The following is a 19,052-nucleotide window of genomic DNA, read 5'->3' as shown; positions in this document are numbered from 1 at the left end:
CCACAGAATCAGCTACATGACCCTCTAGCTACGTGTCTGAGAATATACTGTAGAATCAGCTACATGACCCTCTAGCTACATGCCTGAGACTACTATAGAATGACCTGTAAAACCCTCTAGCTACTTGCCTGAAAATATACTATAGATTTAGCTATATGATCCTGTGGCTATTTGTCTGAGAATGTACTATAGAATCAGCAATAGGACTCTGTAGCTACATGCCTGAGATATATGATATATGTGAAGACATCTAACATGGGCTTCGATTGGAATTCCATAGAGCATATTATCAAGCCCATTATCGCCGCTTTATCTACAGTTTTTGCCGATAAAGCGGCGATAATTTTATCTCCTGTCTTGATAATATGCCCCGTAGTTCTTCTCTTAAAATACCTAGTCTTAATCTGTAAAGGCACTTGCAGATCGACCCAGAGGTTTGATTCTTGGCGTCGGCTCAACATCCTGTGATCCTGGATAAATCACGTCATCTCCCCGTGCCTACCAAAATCAAATGTGTCCTAGTGTTATGTAACTGGTGCTCATGTAAATCGCCCCGAATACCTATGAGTCGAGTTCCCGCTATATAAACCTGCACTCTCAAAAAGTCGGGAGAGAACGATCTAAAAACAGTGATAAAGCAAGTAATCAGGGAAGGAAGAGCAACCTTCAAGAGTGGGATGAAGATAAAGGAAGTGAGTGGTGGAGGAAGGTGGAAAAATGATAAGGCACCACTGGTATTCTGCAAATTATGTTTTTGGCAGTAGATTCCTTTGTCGTTTAAAACAACTTTGGACCCCCTAACCTTTCTTCAATTAAAAAACTATGCACTAAACATAATAAAATCTATACACTCGCCGAAATTATGGAAAAGCAAATGTTTTTTGAGAGGTTGGTCCATTTTAGATTTTACATTAAATGCAAAATGCTAACAATGTTTTAGTAATCAAAACGTAGCTCTTGAACATCTGTATCTAGACTCTGGTGCAGCAGGCACCTGGTCATATCCATACCAACTACATTTTTACCTTTGGCTCTTAAGGACACACGCCTTTGGGCACTGTTCACATCTATTCTGTCTACCTGGAAAGACTGGCCTCGTCAGTGCCTTCACCCCGTTGGGTGCTGGTCTTCTCAAGTCACACCAATGCCAATTCTTCGCTTATCTCTAATTCTGAAACACCAGTGGCACCTTTGCTCGTCTTTTATAGCAATGGTGCCACTCTTGTTCGTTTCATCTCAGCATTGGTATGTCATCGCACAGGTGCACGCTGTTGTTCATTGAACATGACACCAGTGCCCACTGTCAGCCTCTCATCATGTCACTGTTTATTTGACTCTACGGATCTCTTACCACTGCCTACTCATGCTGGGTCGTTGTGTCACCAGGGCTGGCCTACGACTGGTCCTGCTTATTACTCACTGGAGCATATTCTCAAGGAGTTATCGCTGAGTTAACAGCACTTCATCGTAGCCAAAGTCACAATAATTATATCGCCCTATTCACAAGCTGCTGCAAACAGCCCATATCACCAGTTAACCTGCAGTAGCAGCCTAAAAAAACATCGCCACAGATGACCCTGCAACTATCGCTAATGAGATGCAGAGTAGGTGTTCACCTGCCAAAAGTCGCAACAACACCCCTCTGCAACATTCTCAACGATGAGCCACATCAACGATAAGAACCCAAAACAGGCGATAAGGTGCGTTAGCTCTGACCTGGTGTAAAGTCGGACGACAACCTGCACCAGAAAAGGGAGCCCAGCCCACAGCCACACCTGAAGGGCAACTGATGCCATGGAGCCAACGATCATGCAGCTGGGAGCCCCAACAGGGCCACAACACCCACCGCCACCACTCCCAGGATCCCCTCACCCTGGGCACCCCCCCTGGCAAAGACATGCCACATAAACTACAGGAAACATGTACCAAATAATCCGCCTGATGTCACACAATCACATTTGGTGACATGCATGTGTCATCACAAGAATGAGTGTCACACATTCACCTTAGAATTTACAAACAAAAATGCCGTCAAATAAACACAGAACAGAAATGAAGACACTTGGCGGCTCTCCTCTGGACAATCTGTAGGTCACAGCCTGCAATCCAGATGAGAAGGGGTGACTTGCGCTCATCAAAGGACAGAGAGACAGCGAAGGAGGGAGAGAGAGATACAGAGAGAGAGAAATAGAGGGAGAGAGAGAAAGACGGACAGAGGGGGAAAGAGACACAGAGAAAAGAAGAGAGAGAGTGCCGACACTGCGCACCCAGGCCTCACTGCTCACCTGCTGCCACTGGTGTGCCTCCAACCATGTGCCAGTATGTAGTGCAGTTCACCAAGTCCCTCATCTGAAACAGATCCCTCATCAGAAACAGAGTCCAGATACATGAATGGCAAAGTACATACAATTGCTCACTCCATCATCGCCTGTCTGCACTTGCGCACCCAGGCAGCGGCACCCCAGCCCCTCCCACCGCCCAGCGGTGCATGTCCGCCCCAGTGCACCCAAGCAGCGGCACCCCAGTCCCTCCCGCTGCCTAGAGGTGCATGCCCGCACTTGCGCACCCAGGCCCCACTGCTCACCTTCCGCTACTGGCGTGTCACAATGAGGGCCCACCACGTGCCGGTGCAAGCCCCAAGCCCGGGGCCCATGAACATGGCACCCTCCGCATCATACAGCCCCACTCCGCAGGCCAGCAGGTCTCACATTTGATTCTGGGTCTTGATTTCGTCATGGCAGAGGACAAACCAGTGCACCCTGCATCATTGCAGGCTGCATACCCGCTCAGTACCTTGAGATGCCACTAACTCTGTGATCAGGGAGGGGACGCCACGTGGCAGTAGGCTCTGGCCTACACTTCGGTCCAGCAGGGCACACAAATCCTGAGCAGTCCAGACCACCAGGACAGGGTATCATCGCAGGCTGCATACCCACTCAGCACTTAAGGTACCCCTACCTCAGTGCACCAAAAGTCACCATCCCGTGGCTATTTGCCTGTGCCGGTGTTATGATAACGTCCTCGGGATCGGTTTGTTGAATAGTACGCCCACCTCTAGATCGAACCAACGCCTGAATTGCCGTGATGGCACAGAGCATTGAGAAGATCAAGTGAGGGGAAAAAGGAAATGATCAGGGAAGGAAAGGAAGGGGACAGCGGGGAGGGAAATCTGAAAGACACAAACAGAGCACACACATGAAACTACGATTTCTCTAACAGTGCTAACATTTTACATATCAGGCATACATCTATTGGTTATAGCTGTAAAGGAAAAAAAAACCTCGTAGATGTGCAGAGGTATCTGGTAGCGTTGGGGTTGTTGCGGTGTAACTACAGCAATAAAAAAAGGCATGGAATAGTCAAATGATATATGTCTGAACCATCACAGGAGTTCACACTGATCACATGTATCACAGGTATAAGAACCTACCTAAGTATATCTCTATAATGCTTCACAGGGGTAGAGTGTAAGCAATACACCTCCAAGGAACCCCTGTTAAGTAGAAGAGGTATAGACAGTAGTTAACACCAATACACAATTTCATGCACGCTGCCACATTAGGAAATAGAAATCCAATCCAACGGAAATAAATAATTGTAGACCCCAGGAACACAAGTACATCCAAAGATCTATATAATGCCTCTTATATGGGTGGGGGTAGCATCCTCAGTACAGACAAAGCACAACCACTAGAGTTTAGATTGCACACTAAATCACCAAAGGTCAGTAGCAGTGAAAGTCTCCAGAGAAACTCCAAAACATCTTTTTCCCTCCGTCGGCCGAAAATGCCGACAGAGACAAAATCCAACACCCAGCAGTTCACAAAACCAACACAGAAGTAACCACAATTACTTCGAGGAAAACCACAGTCTTTCTGAATTCAGCGATCCTGCTGAAAAGCACAGTGGTGCAAAGCACCCTTACCGCACCGTCGAAGATCCTGAACCAAAACACGGGAAGCCAGTACTCTGAAGGAATTCCAGACGCCTGTCCCCTGCCGCCGACTCCCTTATGTTCTCTCGCGAGATTACGCTCCGTCGCGGAGGATCATGGGAATAGTAGTTCTGGCCCAGGGTATGCCGGGAACTGTAGTCCCATACTAACACGATCTTGACAGCCGGCCACAGTGTATCCGGTGCCACCAAGTCTGTGCCCCGCAAGTCATGCACCCTGTATGATTTGGTATTATGGTGCAGACGCCATCATGTCACCTCCAGGCCGGGCGAATGTGATGGTGCAGGGCTCTAGGCCCTAATGCCTACATGAACACCATACAGATACACCCAGATAGAGGTTAGAAATGGCGTGAAGCATGTGCGCCCAGTCCTTTTTAATGGCAGGGTCACATGTCCTGTGATGTGTGTGTGAGTGTGTACACCAGCCGTGAGGGAGTGGCTGTGGCATGCTGACAACTAGACCTGCGACCAACAGATCACTAAAGGGTAGACCTGGGAAATGTAGCATTGCCGTCCCCCGCTGTGAGCGTAAGCGGAGTGGGCTGGCCTGGCTTATGCCAGTCCAGAGTAAGGGTGTGAACAATGACCCCGTACTCTGAGCATGGTTCCATATGGGCTGGACAAGGAAGTAACTAATGCGTGTGTCCCTGTTGTTGTGTCAGCGCCACTCGGACCGCATTCGGCAATGTGTCATCCTGTGACCCAAGTTCTACGACATGAGCCACATGGACGTAAGAGGAATTCACTGAGGCTACATTCATCCATACTTTCACACTTGAAAGACCATAGACGTGACACATCTGTGTCGTTAGGAATGTTTAATGCACATTCAGTGGAGTTTTGCATCTGGAGCGGTACAGGGCCATGCAAACCCCACATGACAATGTTGGCCAGAGGAGGGCCAGCCAAATTCCTCCAAGGAATGACAAGTCCAAAGGAAGAGGAAGAGTTCAGTTCGCAGTCTGAATGCTGTGTCAATGGCGATCAAACAGAATATGGCAGTCCATGTCGAGGTCCAATGTGAGTGTCACAGAGTGCATCGGGGGACAGTGGGAGAATGTGATGCAGAAGGCAGAACCTAGCAGAAACAGGCCCTATGGCGGAGATGGATGCTACACTTTTCATCTTACCAGTAAGGCAGTTTCATTAGTTTCTTCGACCTCTGCTGTTTCATGTGCCTCACGTGTGGGTGATGGTGTTCTGTCTCCAGCACTGTGTGGCAGTGACACATCAGTTGACAGAGGTGGAATGTCTGCCACACTGTGTGGAACTGACACTTCAGGGGGCAGAGATGTGGATGTAGTGGTAGCAGCAGCATGCATCAGTGCCAAGCCTTGTGGCAGCAATGCCATGAGAATGGTCTTGAGGTCATTCGGGAACCCAGCTAACACTCGCTGGTCTGCTGCCATGGCAGCCACTCTTTCCGCATTCGCCCGTTCCATGGTCTCCATTAACCTCTGCATGTTTCCCAACTCCAGTGTGACATCGCTAAAGCCATTTTGACCAGACAGTTGTTCTATTCTCTGAGTCAGGGCTCCAGCGATGTAAGCCATGGTCTGTTGGAGAGCATGGAGCAGACTGTGGTTGTCCGTTAGGGACTGTGAGTGGTCCCTGATGGGATTTAGACACCCCAGTATGGTAGCTAGTTTTTCGACTATGCGGTCGAAGCCCACCTGCACCTGTTCAGCCAGATTCTCCTGGCACCCCAACACATGGCATTGCAAGGCCATGTGTTCTTCGTGGGGGTCCTGGGAGGCAGCCTTGGTGGTGGGGGCTGCCTGCTGTGTCGTCAGTGCAGGGGGTGGGGTCTCCTCATAGCAGCTGGTCTGCCTTGCTACTGGAGGTGCGCTGCCGTGGCTGTCAACGAGCTGTTGGAGGGCGTTGGAGTCAAAGCTGTAGTGGTATACTTCGTCATCAGAGCAGAGAGGTTCGGGCTGCTCTGCAGGAGGTGTTGATTCTCACTCTGTGGAGAAGTGTGGCTCAATGGTTAGAGCAGGCAGACCTCGATGCAGAGCTCTGGCCAGGGACCAGGGTTCGATTCCCGCCTCGGCGGGTCTCGGGCTCATTAATTCCCCTGACCGGATATTCTCGCCTCAGTGCCTATTCTGATCATGGGTCCCGCGCTGCAACTCTGGGCAATAGCTTGCTTAGTCTCCACAACGGCCCCCACAACGCGAGGGATGCCTGGTCTGCACCATGGGGGTGCCCAGGAGTGGACACTTCACAGGGAAAGCCAGGAAGGGTTCCCTTGCGGTATTCGTACAAGCGCCGGGAAACCCACTGCGGGTAGCTGTGACTAAACAAGTACAAAAACATTTACATTTACATTTACTCTGCAATGTGAAGGGGAGATGCAGTTTAACAATGTGTCCAAATGTTGTTGTTGTTGTTGAATATCTTTATTCGGTAAAATTTGCTCACCATAAAAGATTACATTATACACTTTTAAAAGATACATTTCATCAAGTTAAAGGAATAATGACTATCATCAAGAGAAAAAACCATGGTTAAAATATAAACACAGCACAAGACAATACAATTGATATAGGCCACGAGCAAGGATTCTCAGCAATTCCTTTAGATAGATGGCCTTCAGTTATCTCCAATCTGATCAATTGGTAGCCTAGAGTTCATTTTCAGAATTCTTGAACGTATAAGCCAGGCACTACTCAGAAATGTTGCCACCCCGCAGATCAGGGTGGTAGATGATGAGTCCAAAGAAAGTACTCGTAATGCCGATCTGTGGCACCTCAGCCTCAAGCCCCTGCAGACTGGTTTCAGCCAGATGTTCCGTGCAACTTTATAAGCGGGGCAGGCAAAAAATAAGTGGGCCACAGACTCCTTAGGAGCCGCACAACCCGGGCATGATCGCGATGGGCCACCATAGTTAGACCACCTTGTCCAAATGTATGTTGTCGCATTGTACATGTTTTCATGCAAACTGTATGACTGTGTACATTTTGGCTGTTCAGGAGGTCCTACCTATTTGATGGGGGACAGTGGACATTTCGACAACATGGCGTGTGTGTGTTTGTACTTGTACATTATCAGCTCACATTGCCCTGCAATGCCAGATGTGATTGGCCAGTGTCTACACCCAGTCAACACCAGTTGTGTCCTCTGTTCTGTTGTGGACATGTTGTGGTTTGTACCACATTTTTGTCAGTGTTGATGTGCTCTGCATATTATGTGTGTGTGCTGAATTTCGGTGGAGTCACCCCCGCAGCTCTGATTTTGCTACTCCTTCTTCATTTCATGCAATGTGCCTTTGACTTCTCTAAGTGTGCAGTGCTGAGATGTTGCATACTTGGGTACATTGGTCTCTTGGTGGGAGTTGGGGGCTGGGGCATGGTTTGTCCGCAGATGTGCTCAGCTCAATTGTGCATGTATGCTATTGTGCCAATCTCCCCCCGTCCCCCCAGTCCCTGGCCGTTACTCACCATGGTGTTGTTATGTCCGGATATGTTGAGCAGTGTCCGGTCTCCCAACTCCTGCCACCATCTCCCCACTGATGACTGTGGACACCATTTCCACCATATCGTCCAGCTCCTCCTGTGGCACTGGAATCCCACCGCCAGTCTGCAATGCTGCCTTTCGGTTGTTGGCAAGTTTTAGCTTGGTTTTGCTCTTTACATCATTCTAGCACCTCTTGACCTCTTCTATTGTCCTCTTCATCACTCCCACTGCATTCACCTTGTTCACGATGGACTGCCATAGTCCATTTTTGGTTGCCAATGACACAGTAAAGGTGATGAACAGTTGTTGATGGTGATTTACCACCTCCGTTATCAGGATCCTGTTTTCCTGCAGACTGAACAGCTTATCCTACTCTTCTTCTCCTTGGCCTTCCCTGACCCCGAGGTCCCAGACAGGTCCTCTGGCGGGCTTGTAGGGCTCTGGTTGTCCTCCTTACTTGCTCCGGCAACATCTGTTGTGCTTTGCTGTTGTTTGGCATTTGTTTGTCTGTTTTTTTTCTACTTTTATGGTGATTTTTCCCGCCTGACGCGTGTGAACTGCCGGCCTGTCGCTGATTTTCGCAGTTTTTTGTATCGCAATTGGCACCATCGCAGCATTTTTTGCATTCGTTTTTCGCATTTCTGCGGTGTGGCATTGGTTTTAACGCGCTCATTTGACACGTTATTGTGAGACTATCACACGGTACCGCCATGTTGTGAATACTTAGTTAACTTGGCGTAATTTTCCCATGATAGACTGCGATGTTAAAACTTGCGTTAAGCTAATTTTGAGATAGTTATCACACGTTCTTGAGAATATCCCCCACTGTTCTCTATTTCCGGGTCACTGTGAAAGCTGCCGAAATGCTTTGATAGTGAGTCAAACACAAATGTTAGAATCACGAAGATGAGAGGCATTTTGGAAGGACAGTACCACAAGTAGTGCTAAATAGTACATGCGTATCGCATGCCAAAGACGATAAAAGACGTGAGGATTGTGCATGCAGACTAAGAAAATTGTCTCTGCTGTGCAGTGCCGTCTATCCAGTCTCTAATACCCCCACGAGATGACAGCGGCTGTAACTTACAATGGTACGACATGCCAGCCCCTAGCTTTCATTGCTACTTCATGAACAAATGTCGGCGAAGAGAACCAAGGCCGAATTCATGGCACCAAGACGAGCAGTGACACCTGCCCGTAAAGGCGGGAGTTCGGCTATGTCATTTCAGGCCAAGACACTTCGGCGAGGAAGCAAATTCTGCCTGAGGCCGAGCTGGTTAGGTCTGTGTCCTGTTTCCGTTCACTCGCCCAATTAAAACAAGCATTTGCAAAGCAATAGGTCTTACATTTACATGAATTTGAGATATCATTGTAAATGACAATGCCTTTTATTTATATTTTGGTTTTCAAAACATAAAAAAGGTGTTGGATTTGGCCCTTTTTGCAGGGTCATCCCTGAACTTTTTGCCTTCCTCCTCTATTGTTTATGACCTGTTGTTGGCTGTTTTATGACTCTGGGTACTTTACCACTGCTGATCAGTGCTAAAGTGCATATGCTCTCCCTATTGTAAATTGATGTATGGATTAGTGATTCCATGATTGGCCTGTTTGGTTTACTGGTCAGACCCTAGTACAGTGCACTGAGTGTGCCCAGGGCTTGTAAACCAAATTCTGCTAGTGGGCTTGCAGCACTGCTTGTGCCACCCACAGAAGCAGCCTTGTAAAATGTGTCTAAGGCCTGCCATTGAAGAGCCTGTGTGCAGTCTGGTACAGTCATGCCGACAGGGCAAGTGCTCCCACTTGCCAGTCCCTAAACCATCCCTTTTCTTCATATCAGACACCCCTATGGTAGGCCCAAGGGCAGGGTGCATTGTAAGTATAAGGTAGGACATGCCCTGGTGTGGGTGGCATGTCCTAATAGTGAATTACAGCCATTTTCGTTTTTCACTATTGCAAGGCTACCTGTTCTCCATAGGCCAGAATGGGCAGTTAGATTATTACATTTTATAATCCTAACTGACTCAGGGAACATGGTAGAAATTCGAGTTTAGTATGCGTGAACTCAGAATGATAAAATACATCTTTTATTGAAGTTGGTTTTAACATTCTGTGTTTGAAAATACCACTTTTAGAAAGTAGGTATTTTCTTGTCTAACATTCCAAGCCTCCCTCTGCTAGGTTGTGTATTCCTTGTCTGGAGTTTGAGTGACAGGGCTGGAGGATTCCAAGAGACAGGATGAGTCAGTCCGGTGGTGAATAGAGAGATCTGCATCTAGATGGGAGAGAGGAGTTGCACTGGGGACCTGAATAGGACTGGGCCTGCCCCCCACAGTGCTGGCCCCACCCCCTATGGTGAGTCTGATGTCTCTGCCCTGCGCTGTGAAAGTAGAGAAGATATCATGTCAACAGAGTGCTTTAGGGCTGTCCCTTTCCTCCACAATGCTGGCTCCTCCTCCTGTGGTGCGTCTGATGTTTCTGCCCTGCACTCTGAAAGGAAAGAAGGAGTCATGTAAACAGAGTGCTCCAGAACTGGTTTGGACCGGGCAAAGGCCCCTCTGCCCACAGAGGACAAAGGATTTTGGGGTATAAATATTGGAACCCTGATCCCAAGAAATTAGATCACTTTTGGACTACAAGAAGAAACCTTTGCTGAGGAGAGGAACCTGAAGAAACAGGGGAGAGACTATCCCTAAGCTGAAGTTGTGCTTGGGGGATTGGCCTGCAGTGGTTGCCTGATTGCCAAAGGAAGGAGAAAGGACCTTTGTGTGCTTTATTTCGACTTGTGAAGGATCTCCAAGGGCTTGGAAGAGAGCTTGCCCCCTGACCAAAGTCTCAGGACCAGTAGACTTCACCAGCGTTTGTGGATTGCTGCTGGAAACGCTGTTTCAGTGGCTACAGAGGCAGGGAGCTGTGACCGGCTCTCATGACCGGCTCGGTGTCCTGTAGGCACCCCATTGAACAACGTCCGCATCTTGCAACGTACGCTCTGAGCTCACCGACTCCATCCTGACGCTGTCACCGAGCCGTTGCCTGCACCGTAACCTGTGGACACCGCGACATGCAATGCCCCGCTACACTGACTCGTACTGGTCTGACTGACGCGGCCACTGTTGCTGACTTCGAGTCCTGTGAACGCATTGGGGTTGGGCGCCACCTCACATGCTACGCGACACACCACCCGACTTGTACCACTGTCCGGACTGATCGACGCCAGCTCCCGAACTCTGGCTCTGTCGCCGCACCGCAAGCTGCAAGCACCGCAATGAAGCACTGTCTCGCTCTGCAACGTACACCTTGGACCCACTGACTCCGTCAAAGGGCCGCTGCCTGCACCGCATCAAGGGGCAATGCGTCCTGCAATGCTTTCTTTTCTGCAATGCGACAAACGCCGAATCCGGCTCGCATGCCCGTGCCGGCCGCAACAAGGATAGGCACTGTGACCGAGTCTGTCTACCCTTGAGTGGGCCCTTATCGACGCGGTCCCCTCGAATTGTTAGACTCTGTGTTATTTTCATCAATGCTGTAGTCGTACAGGGCTACCGACTCGCATAGAATTCTGATTTAAGCATTTTTAACAAGAACTCTGGATTTTTAATAGGACTGTGGATTATTCTTATCGTTTTGGTCTTGTGGTAAATCTATATCAAAGATACCTATTTTTATAAATATACAACCTGAGTGGTGTCCATTTGTAGTGTTGTCACTTGATTACTGTATGTGTTCACAAATGCTTTCCACGCCGCCTCTGAGATAAGCCTGTCTGCTCGTGCCAAGCTACTAATGGGGTGAGCTGGGTTTATTTTTGAACTGTACGCCCTCACCCTGACTAGAGGAGAGGGTCCCTATTTGTCACAAGTACATACCTGTGCCAACTAGAGAACACCAATTCTAACAAAAGGCAAAGTTATTTACACAATGCCAATAGTTTAAACTCTAATAAATGCAAGACCTATTGCATTGCAAATGCTTGCTTTTAATATCTTCCTCTATCTGCCTTGGACATGCAGTTCATACCTCCAGTGATGGACGTGATGCACTAATGATGTCATGAACATGCTCCACAGGATGGAGTTGGGGCAGCTCTGTGTGAGGGGTCCCCTTGTGTGTCTAAGGCAGGTGGGGTATTCAGGGCAAACCTGTATGAAGGAGCTCTGCTGGGAAGGCCACCTGTTGTGGCTCAGAGCAGGGTCCACCCACCCCCTCAGTGCTGCAAGACGTGGACTACAAGCCAAGCTGAAACATGCAGAGACCCCAGGAGAAGAGAAAGATGTGTCCTCTGAGGTCACAACATTTGTGTGTGTGTGGCTGCTGGCAGGACGTCAGTGGGGCACGTCTTGGGACTGATGTATTTTCACGATCAGAGTGACATGATGGTAAAGTGTGTTTTATGTAGAAGCATGACTTTAAAATGACAATACAGATAAATATTTTGAATTTCGTTTAAATCATTTTGTGTTTTTTTATTTATTTTTATCAGGGGTTTTAGGCAGTCTCCTAGGGTTTGGAGGGTGCTCTAATGAATGTGGGCCTCTTCGCCCATGCCCAGGGCGTCAGAAGTGTGTCATCTTAAGAGAGTGTGTTGGTGGAACAAGATGTGAAGGAGGCGGAGGTGAGTGGGAGCAACGTAAAGTACACTTACGTCTGCATGAGGATCTCTGTGTCTCTGTCTCCATCTCTCGTGCGCTCTCTCTCTGCCTCTATCTCTGTCTCTCTCTCCCTTTCTCTCTCTCTCATTCTCCCTCTCTCTGCTTACCTCTCTCTTTTTCCCCGGCCTCACTCTTTCTCTCCCTCTCTCTGCCTATCTTTCTCTCTCTTTTTCTCTTCCTCTCACTCTGTCTGTCTCCCTCTCTCACTCCCTCTCCCTCTCTCTCTCTTTCTCTCTGTGCCTTCCTCTCTCTGTCTCTCCTTCTCTTTTCTAACCCTCTCTCTCCATCTCTACCTCCCTCTCCTTCTGTCTCTCGCTATGTCTGTCTCTCTCTCATTATCTGTCTCCCTCCATCCCTCTCTCTCTCTTACTCTCTTGCTTTCTCTGCCTCTCTTTGGGGCACATGCATCATTGTAGGATTTTGCACTTCCTAAATTGCGAAAATTAAGGAATCGCAATTTAGGAATTGCAAAATCCTATGCATCAAGATATCCTAAAAGTTTTTAGGATTTCTTAATTTTCAGAAATTGCGATTCCTTAATTGCGAATCGCAATTAAGGAATGGCATTACATTGATTCCTATGGGCCTAGAGGCCCATAGGAATCAATGGCGTTTTGCATTTTTTTTTTTAACTCGCAATTTGTTGATGCATTGCAAGGGTGCAGAGGGGGTTCCAAAGGACCCCCCCTGCACCCCTGAAATGTATTTTAAAGTGCATGTTTCACACACACATGTCCTAAGGACATGTGTGTCTGTAACATGAAAGTTTAAAAAATGCATTTTTTGCTTTTTTAAAGATTTTCGCAAATTAACACGAGGGTCAACCTCGTGTTAATTTGCACTTCCTATTTCAAAATTCGCATTTTTAAAAAAATTGATGCATTGCATTTAAGGAATCGCACAAATGCGATTCCTTAAATGCATTCGCATTTTTAGGAAATGCAAAAAATAGCGAATTTTGAAACATTGTTTCATGCATCCCAAAAACGTATTTAGGAAGCACAAACGGCCGAATTTACAGATTCGCACCGTTTGCACTTCCTAAATAGGTTGATGCATGTGCCCCTTTATCTCTCTCTGTCTCACTTTCCCTCAGACTTTATGTCTCTCTCTCTCTCTCTCTCTCTCTCAATCAATCAATAAGCATTCGTAGACCACGACACTGTCACCCCTGGTGGTATCTGGGTGCTGGTATAAAGTCTCTGTCATGCTAGCTCCCTCTTTAACAGGTCTGGAGAAAACGGCAGGAAAAAGGAATAAACAACAGAAAAAAACAAAAACAGAGGAAAGAAAAAAGAGCAAGCAGAAAAGGAAAAGCAGAACAACTTGCATAGAACACAAAATTAAGGGGAGCCAAAAAGGCAAAATAAAGGCCAGAAAAAGGGCAAAATAGAAGGCAGAAAAAAGCATAAAAAAGAGCAGAATAGGCAAACCAGGTCAAGAAACGAGCAGAAGAGGCACAAAAGGAGAGCAGCAGGGAGACAGACAGCAGAAGGCAAACTGGACAGGAGAGCCATAGCCGTGGGAGATGACATGAGGACCTACTCAATGGCGTCGCACTGCTGCCTCCATTAAGTGGTGCGGGACGGCAGAGCGCTGGGTGGCAGGAAAAGGGAAACGGCAGGAAGAGGGAAACGTCGGGAAGAGGGAAACGGCGGGAAGACGGAAACGTCGGGAAGAGGGAAGAAATTAGCAGACAAAGCCAAAACAGAGGGCAGAGAAGCTAGCAGAAAAGGCAAAACAGAGCAGAAAAGAGCAAATAGGACCAGAAAAACAAGCGGAAAAGGCAAACAGCGGGTAGAAAACTAGCAGAATAGGCGAAACAGGGCACAACATGGCAGGAAAAAGAGCAGAAAGGCATAACAGAGGAAAAGAAAATGAGCAGGAAATGCAAAACAAAGCATAAGAGTGCAAAACAGAGGGCAGAGAAACAAGCAGAAAAGGCAAAACAGAGGCAGAAAAAGGAGCAGAAAAGGCAAAACAGAGCAAGAAACGAGCAGAGGAGGCACAAAGAGCAGTAGGTAGACTGGCAGAAGAGGGTAGCAGACTGCGGGCAAGATGGACAGGAGAACTGTCGCAGGGGGAGCTGGCACGAGGACCTCGCTCCTTCTCTCCCTGTCTCTCTGTCTCTCTCTTTCTGGCTTTATCTCTGTCTCAATTTTCAATTCAATTCTTTATTTTGGCTTTAACAACCATAAACGTTCATGAAACATACAGATAATTTACACCATACATTACATAAAAAAGCAGATCCTGCTATAAATAGGGATAGGAGTGATTAAAACACATCAAATAAATGATATTAAAACAAAGTTTTAAGGCAATGCAGAATTTAAGACCAGCGCTCCACTCCACTGTTGAACATAATAAATAAGATTTCATCCGTGGCTGTCTTTAATGTGCCAGTGCATCCTATACTTACTAGACCTAGTGCAAAAGCAAGCCTTCCCCTAAAAAGTCACCCTTAGCTTAGTAGAACTGATTCTCCATGCCCACAACATGCTGCCCTGAATGAGCGATGGGGGTTTAATACCATATATTGTGATGTTGCTGCTGTTCCTGTCACTTTCTTTTTTCAGTCCCTCTTCGAGAATGGAAAGGGCACCTATTGTAGCCTTGGCTAAATCAATTCATGGTTTTCAGACTCCACAGAAGGCAATCACCAGGACTTAAACTCAACTGCAAAGATTTGCTCATGTGCCTTCTTCATTGACTGAGCTGCACTGGTGGCTGAGACATGAGGTTTGTAGAATCAGTGGAGCTTGGCTGCAAGTCAGATGGCAGCACACATGCTCCCTTCTACTGCACCATGTCAGTGTTTTATAGACTGAAATCTTAGATTTTCAGGACATCCTTAAACTCAGGCACCTGGGAACAGGGTGAACAGAACTGGTGGGAGAGCTTCCTGTGTGGCAACTGCTAAGTAAGTGGAATGGAATGATGAAAAAAGGTCTCCATTTTGGAACATACACTTACAATAATTCTGCTTATTTTTCCTTTTCAGAGCCTGATGACCGACGCTGCCCTGATGAGTGCCGGCCGAGGCCTGGGAATGATGGTTGTCCATGGAAGCAGAGATGTGTCAGAGTAGGCTGGTGTGATGGTTGGGAGTGCAGACGAGATGTCGGTGAGTTTGAACAATGCGGGGCAGCCGCATGGTAACCACTTGAGACCCCACCCCTCAACCCAATGGTCCCAAACTAGAAGAAGCTCACATAGGGTAATGCCAATGCAACATCTGTGCACCCTCTGGCTTTATCATGAGCAGCACTGCATAAAACCACAATGAAGGTATCAGATAAACAGATGTTATGTTATGTTATGTTACGTGAATTTGTACTGCGCACAGCTGCCCCAGCTAAGGGGCGTCCTGGCACATGGCAAGGTAACACGCAACAGCCACAGGAAACACAACAGCTAAAGAAAAGGAACCAAGTTAAAATAAGAAGGTTTTAATAGCCTTACGGAAGGAGAAAAGATCCTCCAACAGCCGAATCTCCACCGGGAGGGAGTTCCACAGTTCGGCTGCTTTGACCCGGAAAGAACGACCACCAACACGGCACAACTTATATCGAGGGATGATAGTAAGAGCTTGGCCCAAAGATCTCAAAGGCCGAGTGGGGACATACCAGGACAGGAGGTCCGTAAGAATTTGAGGGGCCGTACCCTTTAGAATCTTAAAGGCCAGGCACAGTACCTTGAATTGAATTCTGGCCCTAACTGGCAGCCAGTGCAATGCTTTCAAAGTACTGGAAACAGGGCAGGATCTAGGAAGACCAACGATTGCTCTAGCGGCAGCATTCTGCGCACGTTGGAGGCGGGTGACTTCAGCCAGGTTAGCCCCCACCAGGAGAGAGCTGGCATAATCCAGGCGCGATATAACAGTCGCCTGTATTACCAACTGCCGGGTGCGGGGGTCGAAGAACTTCAGGACTGGTCGCAGAGCCCGGAGGATTCCAAAACAACAGGCGGCCGTTTTCTTCGTGTGCCCAACAAAACTGAGAGTGGGATCCATCCACACTCCCAGGTTTTTTAATTCCGTCACCGGAAGAGGGGCCGACCCAAGCTCCGAAGGCCACCACCTGTCCCCCCAGAGATCCGCCCTTCTACCGACAATCATGATCTCGGTCTTCTTCGCGTTGAGCTGGAGACAGTTGGCCTTCATCCAGCTTGCCACCGCCCTAAGTCCACTCTGAAACCTGGGAGCATCTTGGTCCGCATCCCCGCTGATCGTAACCGCTAGCTGGGTGTCATCGGCATATGACACCATGGTCATGCCCCACTGCCTGACCACCTCAGCCAGCGGTCTCACGTATAGATTGAACAACGTGGGACTCAGCGAGGATCCCTGCGGCACTCCCTGTTTCAGAGGATGGAACTTGGACTGGAACTGTGGCACCGCAACGCTGAAGAAGCGACCATCGAGGAAGGACCGGAACCACTGGAGGGCAGACCCGCCCACCCCAATCTCCTCCAGGCGATGCAACAGGATGGAATGAGAGACAGTATCAAAGGCGGCGCTTAGATCTAATAATACCAGCGCCGCCGTCTGTCCTGCATCCATCACTGTGCGAAGATGTTCAGCCATGGTGAGAAGGGCGGTCTCCGTGCTGTGACCAGCACGGAACCCGTTCTGGGTGGGGTCTAAGATGTCAGCTCGAGTGAGATGGTCGGAAAGAACCTTGTTCACATGGGCCTCCATGACTTTAGTCGGCCAGGGGAGCAGGGAAATAGGCCGATAATTTTCCGTTTTTTCCGGGTCCAAGTCGGGTTTCTTCAAAATAGGAGAAACCACAGCACGCTTCCAACTGCCTGGAACCGTACCCGAAGCCAGCGAGATATTAATCAGGGAGAGTACCGAGGTACGACCCACAAACAACTGGTCTCTAAAAAGGGCTGGCTTAAGCGGATCAGCGGGTGACCCGGATTTCACCTGCTGAGCCAAGATGTCAAATCCCTCAGATGTCAGCGGGGGCAACACATGAAGCAGAGAATCTCCATAGATGTTACAAAGAGTACCTACCGGTGGCCTAGTGACAGGGAATGTTAAGTAGATGTTCTGAACTTTTTCTAGGAAGTACAGGGCAAGAGCCTCACAATGCGCCGTAGAGCTCGTAGTTATAGCCGAGGCCCGCTTTGCCACAAGGTCCTTCATCACTTTGAAGATGGTTTTTGATGGATTTGGGCTATTGCCGAACTCCGCAGCGTAAAAAGCTGCCCGGGCCCGGCATATAGCACGATGGTAAATTTTAACGGCAGCGAGGTAAACAACCTTCTTCCCGCTGTCGTACATCTTCCGCCACTCCCTCTCTGCTCGCCTACAACTGATAGCTCCTAACTTGCCTGTCAACAAGCTTTGACAGCTTTGACAGAGACAATAGGTTTGGGTTTGGGTTTATATAAGGGAAAGCATTGTTTCTATTTTGAATTCAGTTGTCCTCCAATTAAGTGACACAAGACAAATACTGTACTTGTTCTGAGTGTGACAACAATGAGTTGACATTGGTTCTTATGCCTATTTATAAACAATGTTCCATGTCTAATGTTTAGAGAGAGTTTGGCCTGCTTTGTAAATTGACCTGGGCTGGAGCACCACTCATTACCCAAACTGTGGACCCAGAACACCATGAAGATGCCCAACACAGCATGAGAGCTTGATTCTGAGTGTAGCCAGAATCCCTGACTTCCTTTAACCTCCATCACTCAACAGGCATGGGCCACAGTGTCCCTCCGGAAGAGGATGGACTAAAAACCAATGAAACCTTGAGACAAGAAAATAAAAATAAGCCTAGAAAGTAAAAGTCCCAACAACCCATCCACACTCCTCCAAAATGGAGGAGGAGGACCAGCTGAATCATAGCCAATCCAATGGGAGGTTCACAAAGTAAAGGAATATGTCCCTGTTACAGAGCGTGGCTAGAAAAGAAAACACAAAACCATCACTGGATAGTCACAGTAACAACCAATGCTTCTTCTAATTTGTATTTTTCGTGTGCAGCAGTGAAGGATCTGTGTGCACTACAGCCAAGGCTACAAGCTTGAAAATGTGATAACTCACTATTCAAGAGAGTGCAGCGGATGACCTACTAAAGCCAATAACTCCCTATTCAAGGGAGTGCAGCGTAAGACCTCCCAAAGTCAAAAACTCCCTAGAGAGATTGCGGCGGTTGAACTACCAAAGTCAAACACTCCCTATTGAAGAGAGTGCAGTGCACGACCTACCAAAGTAAATAACTCCTTATTCCAGAGAGCGCAGACTATGATCTACCAAAGACAATAACTCCTTATTGAAGAGAGGGCAGCACACAATTTACCAAAGTCAATAACTCCCTATTCAAGAGAGTGTAGCGTATGACCTACCAAAGTCAGTGATGTTCAACACAGAGTTGTTTGACAATCAAAGTCAAACTATGCAGGTTAATAATATCTAGATGCATGCAATAGTAACTATTGTGGTGTGTTCTAATATCACTGTTCCACTAATTGGAAATGGTCACACGAGTGAAGCCAGTGACGATGCACACAATTTTCACCTGTGGCACCGGTGCCCCTTAAATCCGGAAATGACCATAATCAGAAGCCTATGCCTGCACCTGACATGATGGCCAACAGCTCAACTCTTTCATGGTATTTGGACACTGATTAAAAGGCTGAAAACTGTTAGAATAATTTTACACACAAATGGCCTCCTCATTACATTAAATAACATGGTTGTATGGCTCTAACACCACCCTTGGGCTGCTTCATAGCACAATGAGAGAACAGAAAGAGGGAACAGGCAACCAGGAGACAAGGAGGATGGTAAACAGATACTATTATACCATGTTTTGTGTTTGCTGGTGCATCCTTCCACTACTTCAAAACACTGTGGGACAAGCATTGGCAAAGCCAATGCTTCTTGCCCATAAGAAGTATTGGCTTTGCCAATGTTTTAGTGCGCTGTACAGCAGCATGGATGCTTTGCAGTGTGTTCAAAAGACATTTTAAAAAGTG

The 19,052-nt window shown here is 47.8% G+C and overlaps 1 protein-coding gene across 1 annotated transcript in view; it reads left to right on the top strand.

The window, feature by feature from the left end:
- The window catches only part of LOC144773650 (uncharacterized), a 98,614-nt gene that overhangs the window by 56,627 nt on the left and 22,935 nt on the right, over window positions 1-19,052 (top strand). The window contains exons 4-5 of the mRNA XM_078658799.1: window positions 11,891-12,022; window positions 15,064-15,186. Coding sequence (XP_078514925.1) covers window positions 11,891-12,022; window positions 15,064-15,186 — 255 coding nt within the window. The remainder of the gene's footprint in view (window positions 1-11,890; window positions 12,023-15,063; window positions 15,187-19,052) is intronic.

Source organism: Lissotriton helveticus, chromosome 8 (genome assembly GCF_964261635.1).
Source record: "Lissotriton helveticus chromosome 8, aLisHel1.1, whole genome shotgun sequence".
Taxonomy (NCBI): Eukaryota; Metazoa; Chordata; class Amphibia; order Caudata; family Salamandridae; genus Lissotriton; species Lissotriton helveticus.
Note: the sequence above shows the minus strand (reverse complement) of the source record. Positions and strands in the feature narration are given on the sequence as shown.